The 15,185-nt window shown below is 36.7% G+C and overlaps 1 protein-coding gene across 2 annotated transcripts in view; it reads right to left on the reverse strand.

Moving 5' to 3' along the window:
• The window catches only part of LOC118198768 (sn-1-specific diacylglycerol lipase ABHD11-like), a 52,442-nt gene that overhangs the window by 20,033 nt on the left and 17,224 nt on the right, over positions 1-15,185 (reverse strand). For both annotated transcript variants that reach the window (XM_035370527.2, XM_035370528.2), the window contains exon 3: positions 3,671-3,844. In XM_035370527.2, the coding sequence (XP_035226418.2) occupies positions 3,671-3,844 (174 nt within the window). The remainder of the gene's footprint in view (positions 1-3,670; positions 3,845-15,185) is intronic.

The following is a 15,185-nucleotide window of genomic DNA, read 5'->3' on the forward strand; positions in this document are numbered from 1 at the left end:
AGGAAATTAAAATAATGAAGAATCTGCATGAGTTTATGTATTTTTCTCCCATCGTGAAAAACGAGCGGCACCTAGAGACATCAAATTTTGAATAGCGTAGTCCTCCACTCGATATGGGCAGCTGGAAACCCAAATTTGGAATTTGTTTTATCATCTATTTCGTATTTTGTAAAACGTTAACGAAGTTTTGATTAACAAATTCAACGATTTCGAAGCGAGCAATGGCAACACTGTAAGGTGATAAAAGTATCTTCAGCACGCGAGACTGTGTATCGGAAATTCTAAAGTTACGATCTTTGTATATATTTTACGATACTGCTGTTGAATTGAATTTTATCGTTTAAGTGCGAATAATCTTATAGTTAATAAATAAAGGTAACTCACAAAATGTAAAAAAAAAAAAAAAAAAAAAAAAAAAAAAAAGGCTCCTTAGGGCGTAATATAAAATCTGAAAGTTTCAGAATTTTTATTTTTTAAATTTTACTACTGATGTAAGTATTATTAACAATATCATTAAAAAACATGCACATGATTTTTAAATAGCTCAGGTAACTTAAGCGAATATATATGCAAATATCAGTAATGGTTTAATAAGTTTAAATAACTTCGTTAGATAGCTCTATTGCTTTGATTAGCTTAAGCTATAGATGTTTCTATAGGTTAATGTTAATGATGTTTTAAGTGAAAATTATGATCAGCAGCGTGCTCAAGGAATGTTCAGTTTAACTGATCAAAGCTACTAGGAAACAAAAAAAAAAAAAAAAAAAAAAAAAAGAAAATTTATATATTTCGTAGCTGACAAAAGTAATGGAACTTCAAGTAATTCTTTTTTCTTGAAGGAAATTATAGCATCTATTTAATATAAAAATAACAAATGCGCAGCAGAATTATACAATGTTCCGTATAAATTTGGGCTAGCTTTAAAAAATCATATAAAATAAGCTGTGTATCAGAATAACTGTATGCATCAAAGATTTATCAAAAACGAAGTAATTATTTTCTGAAATTCTTCGTTTGAATTCTAAATGATGACTAGATGAAAAGTTACAGCTATACGGAATACTGCAGAGAAAGAGTGACGTCGGAGAAAGAGTGCGGAAGCGAAGGGTATTGTCCATTAATTCAAATTAGAATTTTAAACGTCTATTGCCAATTAAGTGTCTTTGTTTCAAATTTCATGAATCTGAAAAGAAAATTTTGGTTTATATTGGCAATGTGAATTTTTATGAAAGGCTTTAAAACTAAGTACTGTAAAATACACTCATGTCCATAAATTAAGGATAATGCAAAATCAGGCAAAGGAAGAATTAGAAGCAAAATAAATTTGACTTATTTGCAAAGCTTATTTATTAAACAAAAGGTAAAGAGCAAAAAAAGATGCTATATGTTTGATATTATTAAAAAATGTAGCGATTTTTTCTTCCTGGAGCAAATTACAAAAAAAAAAAAAAAAAAAAAAAAAAAAAACTATTTACAAAAAAAAAAAAAAAAAAAAAAAACAATATTACATGGTTGGTATGATTGTTAATACATTGTATGTCTCACAGACGATGCAATACAGTGCGTACAACGCTTAGGCATGCTGAGTATCAAATTATCGATCTGATCTTGGGGGATATTACACCACTCAAAAAGCAATGCACTCCGAAGTTCCGGTAGACATGTAGGAGGAGGTTGACGGGCTGCAACTTGTCGTCCAAGCATGTCCCACACGTGCTCTACTGGATTCAAGTCCGGTGAGAATGCTGGCCAGTCCATACGGGTGATGACCTCCGATTGAAGTCATTCGCTTACGATGTTTGCACGGTGAGGAAGGGCGTTGTCATCCATAAACAGAAATTGTGCGCTCATGGCGCCCCGAAACAAACGTACATGTTGTTCCAGAATGACGTCCCGATAGATTTGGCTTGTCATGGTTCCAATTTGAACATGCAGTCAGTTCTAGAACCCAGAATAATTCCACCCCAAACGAGCACTCCTGCGCCAACGTAACGGTGTCGTTCAATGATGTTTTCTTGGTGGTAACGGGTACCTGGAGCTCTCCATATGAAAGTCCGGCGAGAATCAGGCTGCAAGCTAAACCTGGATTCGTCCGAAAACATCACACAAGCTCACTTTTGCGGTGTCCACAATGCATGCTCTCTACTCCAGGCTAACCGCAGGTGACAGGGAGTTGCAGTAAGTGGAACGCATCTGATAGGTCTACGAGCATAGACCAATCTGCCCTAAGCGTCTGTACACGGTCTGCCTTGAAATTGCCGTACCAGTGGCTGAAGAGAGCTGACGAGACAGGTCTGAGGCTGTGCTCCGCCTGTTTCTTTTGGCAATAACTGCCAAATACCGGTCCTCATTCGGCTTTGTAACTTTGGGGCGACCTGTGCTGTAACGTCTACTCACATTACCATCATCTTGGAATCGTTGCCTGAAGATGGGCAATTCCAAGTTCGTCTGATACTTACAGTTGGGTACGCCCACATTACAGACGGCCGATAATTCTACCACGTAAAAAATCATCCAAATGCGTCCTTTGTGTCATAACTATTCGGTTATTGCACTCAAATGCTTATAAAGCGCCTGCGAACAATTTTACTTCTTTACTTGTATTCCTTATATATCACTCTCTTACACTTTCGTCATTGTGACGTACCATCGATGTCATCTGGTTACTTCCTGAAATTTGCATATGATTCTTGGAGATGTGTGTAGTGATTTTACAGGTGATATATTTATTTTAGAGTTCGATTTCAGCGTAACTCCGAATTATCCTTAATTTATGAACATGAGTGTATTATGATTATGATATTCAAACAAAGATTTTACAGAAATGTGAACTTTCTTGAAAAAATTAGGACATTCCTTAGAGTGTTTTACAGAAAAATGAACTTGAAGACTTTCAGATTAAATAAAAGAAGATTAAATTTCGATATAATTTTCAATTTGAATTTATTGTTAAAAACGATAAATACAAGATTTTTTAGTTTAAAAATTATTTGTATCAAATTTTATGATTTTTCCATTACTGCATTTCCCTTATTCCTAAAAAGGCCTTTCTGTCGCCAAGCCCTTATCTCTTTGAAGGGGGGAATATGTAAGATAAAAATTATGTAAATCAAAATTATAATTTAAACTAAAGGTAAAACTTTAATTCTTCCTCTCTGTTCTAAAAATCGTTATAACTTCTCGGGATTGCGTCCTTTCTAGATCATTCTCTGGCCTGCGGAGCTCTGATGACGTAGTAATCAGGAACCAAAACTTTTCTCATCCCGTTCTTCCATATTGCACAACTACGCACTTTAGCTTCGCTCTCTGCTCTACTAGGGTGTAATTTTGCTGGTCTGCTTTCTATCTAAACAATATCAAAAATGTAAATTTTCTTGAACAGGCATGACTAGGGTGTTAAGTGAATTGTGATCACAAACTCAACTGGAAAATAAAAATGGAATTAAAACCGCCTCAACTGCCAAGTTTCTTAGATATTACCAAATCAACATATAAGCATACTACCCAAACAGAATTCTTCAATATTGATCTAAGTACGCATCAAAAGTGCTCCGACTTTTCCTTGCTTTTTTAATATAATATATACATGTGTGTGTGTGTGTATTCGATGATTGTCTCGAATAATTTCGGCTGCTGTTTTAATGTTTGTCCGTAATGTTAATTGACTTACCTTTTTTAGAGCTGTCAGCATTCCCACTTTACCCCCCATACTGTGGCCAACAAGTATGGCTTTCTCTAAGTACATAAACTCCATGAAATGCAGTAGATCTTCTTTCATATATTCGTAATCGAACTGATCATTCCATCCACTGTCTCCATGATTTCTTGCGTCATACGTAAATACCTGTGTAGAACAACAATATAATTTAACATTTATTAATTACGTTTTATATACTTAAGAGTTTGATACAATTTAACAATTAATATCGTGTTTTAACAAAAGTTTCCCGCCACCGCACGCAAATATCGTCTGCACAAACAGTTAGCGTTGGTGTGTTTAATCATATTTTATCAAACGATTTCTGGCATTTGAAAGACAGACATGAGTAAGAACACTATGTTGTGAATTTTGTAACCAAATTAGAAACATAATTTACTTCCAATTCTCTTGCAAAAAGAATGTTGCTACAGAATGTTACCAAACCACTTGTACAGCTTCAGATACACTGTATCATATGACTGTGAAGGTTTGGTACCGAAAGTTCAAAAACAGACAAATATATTCAAGAAGACATTCAAGAAGCAGAGCGCTCTCGGGCCGGCTTACTGATGTTGATAAGGCCGACTGCGAGAACTTGTGGAAGAAGATCAGTATACAACTACTCGAGAGCTTGCTGAGGACTTAGACGTTAGTGCCATGTCCATTAGTCGCGCTATGCATCGCACAAACTTGAAGTACATATTAAATTGCTAGGTGGCGCATGAGCTGACGCAAGCAGATAAGGGCAGACGTGTTCGGGCCTGCACTAATCTGCTCGAATATCAGATCAAGGACAAAATTCTGGACTGGATCGTCACTTAGATGCAAAATGGATTTACTTCAGCAGCACAGGCTGAAAAGGGGGTTGGTCTGTGCCCGGTGAGCACGTCGGCAGCGTCGCAAAGCGCAATTTCGCTAACAAAAAGATCATGCTTTGTATCTGGTGGGATTGTCTTTTATTATCCACAAAGAGTATCTGGAGAAAGTTAAAGCCCTCGATAGTAAGGTGTACAACGAGATGCCAGTCTGTGTTCACGCTGTTATCAAAGAAAAACGTCGAACTGATTTCAATCGCAAAAAGATAATGTTTCATCAAGTTAATTCAAGACCACAATGTGTCTGCATTCACCAGCAGGACTCTGTACGAACTCGAATCTTTTGCCACAACCACCATAGAGCTTCGACATCACTACTTCGGACTTTTACTTTTATTACACCTGCATCTACACCTTGCTGGTGCTACCTTTAATTCTGCACAGGACGTCCAAAATGAAGTTGATAGAAAATCATAGATTTGGGTGGTGATTACTACCCGCATTAAAGGTACTGCTTTCATGGGTTTTTTCTTCTAATGTTATCAAGAACGTTTATTGGCAGAAAACGTTCTTTACAACCAGATATTAAGAGTATTTTAGGAGGTAATAAAGCAATATTTTATGGTACTAAAAATCGAAGAAAATGTAAGACTGAACATTTCGTAGTTATAATGTAAGGATTTATTTATTTTAATTAACCAGTTATTTTACGTTTCAAAACTTTTCTGTCACTTCTTTCCTTTCGTTTTTCTGCCAGAATGCAAATTTTTTATCGAGTCTATTTAAGTGAGGGTTAGAGATTATTTTAGTCAGAGAGTGTTCCGCTTGTGGAAGGCCAGGCCATTAATTGTTATTCTACGATAGCATTCCTGTCTACGGAGTTGCTTTTCTTGTAAATAGTGCTGCCACGCCGGTGTAGGTTAGAGTCAACTTGCCCGTTAAATATTTTTCTTAGCCTTTGCCTAACTAAAGACTTAGATTTATTTTAAATTGAATTCCTTACTTCTGAATTTACGCCATAAATACTGGTTAGTTTTGTAAGCACTAGAAATGCCTTTTTTTCAACTTATTTGAATTCTTATTAAAATCTTTTACACTCATCCCGCGTTTCTGTTTGCTTAACAAGACATAGCGATAAATCGCTTAGTTTGATTTTAGAATCTTGACTTCGTGTATGTTACCAAAAGGAGTAGAAACTTTGCAATAGTACTGCAGATAATGTACATATCTTTCGTATTAAAATAAAACTGAAATACTGTTTTCAATAAGAAATAGGAACCACATCTTATTGTTTCTAAACATGGCGAGAATTTTACACTAAAAGTTATTAATATTTTAAAATTTTACATTTATCCTGAAAAGGAAGCTTTCTTTCAAGAAAAACTGCGTCATTCTTTGATTTTTCAGAGAAGAATTTGATAAGGACGTTAAAAATAATTACTAGTCGAAAATTCAAGATCTAAGAATGTTTATTTGAATCCAAAGTTATACCATACATACACACATTTGTTTTTCAATCACATATAAGTCTAAACCTGTAGCTATGCATATTCTGCAAAGTGTTTTCCCCGAACATATCAGCGAAATAAATGCCTTTTACCAACACGGGTGATTAAATTGAAAACTATTTTTGAATTTGCATAGGAATATATCAGCGTAATTAGTGCGTTAAAAAGAATGGTCCTTTAAAATTCTCCATATTTTCACCTGTGCCCATTAGAAACATTGTGTAATATCTCATTAATAACAATGTAAATATATTACTCCCTGCTTATTTTCCTTCAGTTATTTGGCGAGTAAGTTAGAAAATTATCTTATTTAGCAGGATTTTGTAATTAATAGATTTTGCAACAGTTTACTGTAAATTCTTGATCATGACTTAGTTTTCCTTAAACATTTCCCCAAGCATGTTGCATCCTTTATCAGAAAGAAAGAATTTTAGGGATTTTACATGATGGATTTACTACGTCTAGCCCTTAATTACGCTATTTTATTATCGTTTTTATCTGGCTATCCTCAACTGCTCAGAAAGCTAATAAACTTACTTCAGGTAATTTAATAATTAAATGAAACGAAAGTTAAATGCTTATTCGTAATAATAGTGTTATCAGATAAAGCCTGAAGATAATTAAAAACTAAAATTTCTACTTCTTACCGATAAACAAATATTCGTATATTAAAAGTAGAAACAACCAGTAATTATTTACAATTTCAACGGATCTGCAGCTTTCTTCTTTAAACGAATAATTAACCAATTAAATTAAATCTTATCTATTTTTAACTCACAAAAGATTACTTTAAGTCTCATATGTCAGAAAGATTTGTAAAACGGTGATTTTACGTTATTGTTAAATGCAAAAGTGTGCTTTCACCATATTGCTGTCACAGTGGTCATAGCAAATAGGTTCTATGCGTTACTGCAGCGTTTCACAAATTCTCGAGCTTTATATCTGATATCCGACACAAAATAAATGTGTTCAAAAAATCTTCCTCAAACTCGGATAGACCATTTGGAGTTCTTTAGATAGAAGAAACCGGTAAAAGCGCAGAATAGGCTGCATCAACAAAGTTCAGTAGGAGGAGCTGTGTGACGTCCATAAATGGGTGGGACTAAGCTTATGATGTCACAATGTAGTCTCGCATTTACACTACTTGTACTTTCTATTATCTCTTAAAAATAACAATAATAAATTGTTTATTATTGTAAATTAATATCAAATTCTTTACTTTTAATTTACATTTATAACATTTAAGCTTAGGCGTTACTGATAATAAGTATAATAAATTGTTTATATTTAAAATTACCATGATACAGTGAGCGAATTCTACCAATTATTAAAACGATAAACAACGTCGCAATCTCTAATACTTGTAGAGCTTCAATATTTTCAAGGATTTTTATTAAATTAGTATTATTATTTTTATTATTATTATTTTTATTAATTTTTTTATTTATACAAATAAAATAATATTTTTTAAATCTAAATTCATATTGTGGAACATTTCAATTTTATCATTTTTACAAATTACCTTCTTGCTACGTAATGACATAATTCCTTACATACCAATAATTAGACAATTTTCATTATTTCTAAAAATTTTAAACTTTACATTAATAAAAAAAGAAGAATATTTTTTATTGCATATGAACATCATTACACAGCTTTCATATCAGTTTCTAAAATTCTTAAATCACGCCATATTCTGTGTAGGCATGCTAGAATTCTACGCATTAATAAATAAAAAAACTAATTTCTCAGAATGAAAGAAAATAATATAATAAAATAAATACTATAAACTTGGAACACTAAGCAATGCTTCACATACGCACACACACATATTATCAATGAACTCATATTATCAAGTGCAATTACGATACCAAACACTACGTATTAAAATATGAGGTAAACGTTACTTCAAGAGTTAAAGTTCACAATTTTGCTACTGTTGAGTAGATCGTCGGGCTATCGATATATGTCGTAAGTAGGAAAACGTTATAAACCTATCAAAGCTAAAAAACTAAAAATACAGTTTAAATGAAAAATGACATCTTAAATATAATTCACAATTAAAACAACAATACAAATTTAAAATACACTAACGATATGTTAAACATTGCACATAAATAAAGTCACATTACTGCTCGGCATCACACACAACCTCGTTTTCTCTTTTACACAACGATCAGTATTCGCTCGAAAAACATCAAAGAATTCCACAAACTCGGTGTCCATGTGCTCATCCATCTATTTTCACTTAAAGAAAAATCAGAGAATTGCTCAAAGTCGGCATTGCGCACCACATTGACTTTGACCATGTGCACATCGATCTATTTTCACTTAAAAAAACATCCCAGAATTGAACAAACTCGGCGTTGCGCACAACCTCGCCATTTCGCACCACATTGGCTAGCCAATGTGCACATCGATCTATTTTCACTTCAAAAAACATCCCAGAATTGTACCACCTCGGCATCGCGCACAACCTCGGCATTGCGCCCCACATTGGCTTTGCCCATGTACACATCGATATATTTTCACTTAAAAAATTCCAGAATTGCACAAACTCGGCATTGCACATTACATTGGCTTTGCCCATGTGTACATCGATTATTTTCACTTAAAAAACATCCCAGAATTGCACAAACTCGGCATCTCGCACAACCTCGGCACTGCGCACCACATTGGCTTTGCCCATGTACACATCGATCTATTTTCACTTAAAAAATCCCAGAATTGCACAAACTCGGCATTGCGCACCACACTGGCTTTGCCCATGTGCACTTCGATCTATTTTCAATTAAAAAAAATCCCAGAATTGCACAAACTCGGCATCGCGCACTGCATTGGCTTTGCTCATGTGCACATCGATCAATTTTCACTTAAAAAAAAATCTCAAATGCGCAACCTCGGCATCGCGCACAAACTCGGCATTGCGCACCACATTGGCTTTGCCCATGTACACAACGGTCTATTTTCACTTAAAAAATCCCAGAATTGCACAAACTCGGCATTGCGCACCACACTGGCTTTGCCTATGTGCACTTCGATCTATTTTCACTTAAAAAAACATCCCAGAATTGCACAAACTCGGCATCGCGCACTGCATTGGCTTTGCTCATGTAGACATCGATCAATTTTCACTTAAAAAAACATCCCAGAATTGCTCAAACTCGGCATCGCGCACAACCTCGCCATTGCGCAACACATTGGCTTTGCCCATGTACACACTATTCCGATTGGTTATACCGATATATTCAGGCACTATTCCGATTGGTTATACCTGAGGCCGGAAGCCTGGTCTGTAGTGCTCTGCCCATGTACACATCGATCTATTTTCACATAAAAAATCCCAGAATTGCTCAAACTCGGCATCGCGCACAGCATTGCCTTTGCCCATGTGCACATCGATAAATTTTCACTTGAAAAAAATCTCAGAGTTGCGCAACCTCGGCATCGCGCACAACCTCGGCATTGCGCACCACATTGGCTTGCCCATGTGCACATCGATTTATTTTTACTTGAAAAAAATCCCAGAATTGCACAAACTCGGCATCGCGCACAACCTCGACATTGCGCACCACATTGGCTTTGCCCATGTACACATCGATCTATTTTCACTTAAAAAATCCCAGAATTGCACAAACTCGGCATTGCGCACCACACTGGCTTTGCCCGTGTGCACTTCGATCTATTTTCACTTAAAAAAACATCCCAGAATTGCACAAACTCGGCATCGCGCACTGCATTGGCTTTGCTCATGTGCACATCGATCAATTTTTCTTAAAAAAAATCCCAGAATTGCACAAACTCGGCATCGCGCACAACCTCGGCATTGCGCAACACATTGGCTTTGCCCATGTACACATCGATCTATTTTCACTTAAAAAATCCCAGAATTGCACAAACTCGGCATTGCGCACCACATTGGCTTTGCCCATGCGCACATCGATCTATTTTCACTTAAAAAGAATCCCAGAATTGCTCAAACTCGGCTTCGCGCACAACCTCCGCATTGCGCACCACAAAAAGGGTAGTACTTGGAAGACTAAATTTTTTCCTACAAAGAAAAATTCCATAGACCGCAGGCAATTTGGCTTCCGAGGAGGACTTTCTACAGAACACGCCATCTCCAAGTTAATGAACTTGATAGAGTGCAACAGAAACAAGGGGCACCACTCCTTGATCATTAGTCTGGACATCCAGGGAGCATTTGACTCCCTGTGGTGGCCAGACGTTATACAGGCTTTATCTCAGATGAACTGCCCGGCAGAACTACAAGAGCTAATTCATAGTTACCTCAGTGATCGCACACTCCAGTATACAGCGAACGATGGTATAGTCAGACATCACCTAAAGAAAGGATGCCCCCCAGGGCTCATGCCTTGGACCAGTACTTTGGTCGATAGTTGCCAACTCAATCTTCAAGGAATTTGATGACAATTGCCAGGACTGTGACATACTGGCCTACGCGGACGACTTCTTGATTATAGTCCATGGAAGATCCAAATTAGAAATGACAGCGCAATTCTACCTCGACAAGTTTAGCTTCTGGACAAGGGACCACAAGATCACGATCTCTGCCTCAAAATCCCAAGCTATGCTCATAGGCACCAAAAGACCTCTCAAAAGGAATCCATCCATCAAACTTTAAGGCAACCCCATCAAGATAGTTAAACAACTCAAATACTTGGGCTTAATCATTGACTCAAGGTTATCCTGGCTTCCGTATCTTCAGTATCTAAAAATAAAAACAGACAGTCATGCAGAAACAGAAAAATTACATGCAGAGAACAGCGGCTCCAACCTGGGGCATTTCATCGAAACTGCTAAAACATTGGTATCTCACCGTTACTCAGGCCATAGTTTTATACGGATCCGGCATTTGGGCAAAACATCTAACGGTACAAGAGAGGCGCCTACTTAACTCACTCCAACGCCCACACCTTTTGCAAATAAGCAGAGGATACAGGACAACTTCAACAGCGGCACTGCAAGTCCTAACAGGGATACCACCACTAGACTTGGTGGCAGAGCGAGAGGCGGCCATCTCCAATACTCTCCGACTTGGGAAAGGCTATAAACTCTGGAACAGGAACTTGCATACCTCGGAGTATATGCACAAGATCTTTGACTATCCCTGCCACCCAGCCCAGCATAACCTCGCGGAAAATATATACACGTAGACATTTCTCTGTCGGCAGAACTCAACAGCCATCTACACGGATGGTTCCAAAACAAAGGGTGGCACTGGATGCGGCTTATGCACAATGATCGATGGAGAAATCAAATACCGCTGGAAACGTAGACTCAATCCGAACAACACAGTCTACCAAGCTGAATTGTTAGCTATTAAAAAAGCAATCGATCTCTCATATGGTCACCAAGAAACTGTCTATATCTATAGTGACTCACTGTCGAGCATAGCCGCCATAGAAGGACCAGCCAGCCGAGACCCCTTCGTACTCAACATACAAAGGGCATTAGTCAACCTCCCACTCAATTATCGTCCCATCATTAGCTGGGTACCAGCGCACACAGGTGTAGTCGGCAACGAGCTGGCGGATGAACAGGCAAAACAAGCGGCTTCGGGTATCTTCCTGCCAGAACATGCTCTACCTCTGCCTTCCTCTTATCTTAAAAAGATTACACGCGGCGACCTTACGCAGAATGGCAGCAGAGATGGGATACTTCCCGGACAGGTCGAAGGACGTATAAATTTATCCCAAAAGTTACAGACCTTGTCTTCTCCAACTCATCTTCATTGACTACGTTCCTCTCTGGGCACGGCCCGTTTCCTGATTACCTACACAGATTTGGACTTAGAGACTATGATCTCTGTGAATGTGGACTAATCGGAACGCCAGACCATTATGCATTTACATGCAGATTGACAGAGGCGCACCACATACGTCCTCCTTCAGATAGATATTGGAGGGAATGGACAAAAGTGCTACTAGAACGGAGGGGTGCGTGCTTTAAGCTTCACAAGATCATCAAGTTCTGCAGGGTACACTTTTCATTTGTCACCTAATACCTCCCAGCGCATAACCCTGCTACCAGATAAGTAATATCTGTTTGCTACTGTTATGTCCTTATTATTTTCATCATACTCTTATCCTATTCGTTAGATGCATTTAACGTATTACCTTAAATACTACACTTTATGTGACTTTTACTTGACTGTAATAATCATCCTCGATGTGTTTATAGTATTAACTTAATTATTATAATTGATATCATATGCTTTCATTTTAATCTGAATTTTGTAACTACAGTATATGTTGTCAACACATTAACGTGTCTAATATATTAATTTAATCATTATAATCGTAATCTTATGCCTTCCACTTAAATTGAATGTAGTAAATACATAATCCAACGTATATATATGTAAGTGGATTCCCATCAGCATTAAGTAATGAACTGACACTCTTATAAGTATGTTTCATAAGCAAATTATCTTAAGAATGTATTATATTATGTATATTTAAGCATTGCCATAAGTAATGTAAGCAAGATCCTGTATGCGTATCAATAATATGTGTTGCCAGTTGTACAAAATTTCATGCTTGTTTAATCATTGTACCATGGTATTCTGTGCTTTGCTTACTGTACTCAGAAACTTCATTCTTAGTACTCATTCATCTTAGTATGTTGCCATTTTTATCTCTTATGTTTTTATTGCATATTACCAAGAAGTGTCATGTAATCAAAATGCACACTAAGTCATGTCAGCCATAGCACTTCCCTATATTCTTTATTATTTTACTGCTATGTAATTATGCCTTATTGCAAATCGTGTAACCTACTAAGCAAGCATATCTAATCTAGAATTTATCATGCGCTTACTTAGTATTAATAGTTATAAGATAGTTGCATCATTTCGATTTCCGCACAAAATTCCTGAAACACAGCTGTATGTTCTGCATTAAATTAAAAAATTTTGAAACTTATAGTACTATTTGCGAACTTTGTTATGCACTTATGAGATTTAGTATTAAATACTATTCTTTAGTTACTCACTATTAATCGTTATTAATGTATCTCAGGATCATTCATTTACTTACCTATTCAAATTTGCAATGTTCTGCATTCGAGTATTTAAATATTTATCTTATAATCCTATATATTATGTAAGCGCATATTATGAAACGCATATATTATGTAATATGTAAATAACGTGTGGCTGCTAGGACCTATTTAATGTTTATAATATTCTGTGTGCACAGCTACTAATGAGTACAATATTTGTGCGGATAGTAAGTTATATAATTTGTTCATTGAGCAAAACAGTAATAATGTTTGATGCTATGTATATTTTTTTTAATGCTATGTGTAATTTTTAGTGCTATGTATAATCTTCATGCTATGTATGTAATCTTCATGCTATGTATAACATCATGCTATGTATGTATGTATGTACAGTATGTCTTTAGTATGTGACACGGACAGATACGCAGCATAGATTAAGCCAAGTTCACCAATAATGATTTGTAGTGAAGTCCGGACACCTTACTAACTCAATGTACTAAATTTCACGCAGTGCTCTTAACCCATTACTGCCGATGGAACATTACACAATCAGAGCAATTGTAATTACACGCGCGTATGAATAATACTCAGCTCAGTACAGCACTTACATCTTTTCATGTAGCAGACAACGTCTGCAAAGGTGCCATTGTAACAACCATTACTGTGAATCGGTAACTTCTGACTTAGACTCAATAAATGCCGCTGGTTTGCGGGGCTCGCCCTGGCAGTGGCGGAAGTAGATAGTAGATAATTTCTACAGGTCAGGCACTATTCCGATTGGTTATACCTGAGGCCGGAAGCCTGGTCTGTAGTGCTCTGTCCATGTACACAAGAGAGCCCATCCCTCCGCTGAGGAGGAAGACGTGTGTGTTGAAGTTCCTGGATTATCTTTCGTAATTAGCGGAAATTCTAATTAAAAGTGCAAACAAAGTTGATAATCAGTTGTCTAAGTGTTAGTGGAGCACTTCGACATAAGTTTTGTGTTTCTGCGTGCAGTAGTTTTCAAGTAATAAGTGTTCTTGTGATTCGTCTATTGTTGTGTCATTGTCAGCGTTCATTGCGTGTTTACAGCATTGTGAAGCATAGGATAAGTGTATGGGATTTTTTTTTCTAAGTCTCAAAATTAGTGCATTAATTGTGTAAAATTCATTTCTTTGGATTACCTCGTTGTAACAAGTTCATCTCATCATTACCAAAGTAGGCAAATTTTTAACTTGCTATTGAGCTGTGTATTTTCCTAATATCTTTGATAATTCATGTAAAAGCATTGTTAGTTAAATCGTAATATCTTATGTAATTTTGTACTGTTGACTCTGATTTTTTACGTCAGCCATCTTGCCAAGAGGACGCAACAACAACTCGTCCTTGGCAAAGGTCACATACATCACATACACAGCTCAATAGAGCCTAGTAACAGGCACTTCCTTTGTATCACAGTTTCTATGATTGAACAATTTTAACTCAATAGTTTATATTAATTGTAATACAGCTATTAGCATTTAATATGCCTATTCTACTCTTAACTGAAAGTTTCTCTTTGTACATCACATCTAAATGTTTGATAACTATGTTTTTGTAATATCTTGTATGCAACAGCAATCTTAATAGTAAGATGTTCACTGGTTCCCGTCTGCGTGTCAACCTCGGCATCTCGCACAACCTCGGCATTGCGCACCACATTGGCCTGCCCATGTGCACATCGATCTATTTTCACTTCAAAAAACATCCCAGAATTGCACAAACTCGGCTTCGCGCACAACCTCCGCATTGCGCACCACATTGGCTTTGCCCATGTGCACATCGATCTATTTTCGCGTAAAAAAACATCCCAGAATTGCACAAAGTCGGCATTGCGCACCACATTGGCTTTGCCTATGTGCACATCGATGTATTTTCACTTAAAAAAAACATGCCAGAATTGCACAAACTCGGCATTGCGCACCACATTGGCTTTGTCCATGTACACATCGATCTATTTTCACTTAAAAAATCACAGAATTGCACAAACTCGGCATCGCGCACAGCATTGCGTTTGCCCATGTGCACATCGATCAATTTTTACTTAAAAAAACATCTCAGTGTTGCACAAACTCGGAATTGCGCACCACTCAAAATCGTCTGTACGTCTCAAAACCG

The sequence above is a fragment of the Stegodyphus dumicola genome, chromosome 3, assembly GCF_044657685.1.
Source record: "Stegodyphus dumicola isolate Sdum_Otavi_A_Nest chromosome 3, ASM4465768v1".
Classification (NCBI taxonomy): domain Eukaryota; kingdom Metazoa; phylum Arthropoda; class Arachnida; order Araneae; family Eresidae; genus Stegodyphus; species Stegodyphus dumicola.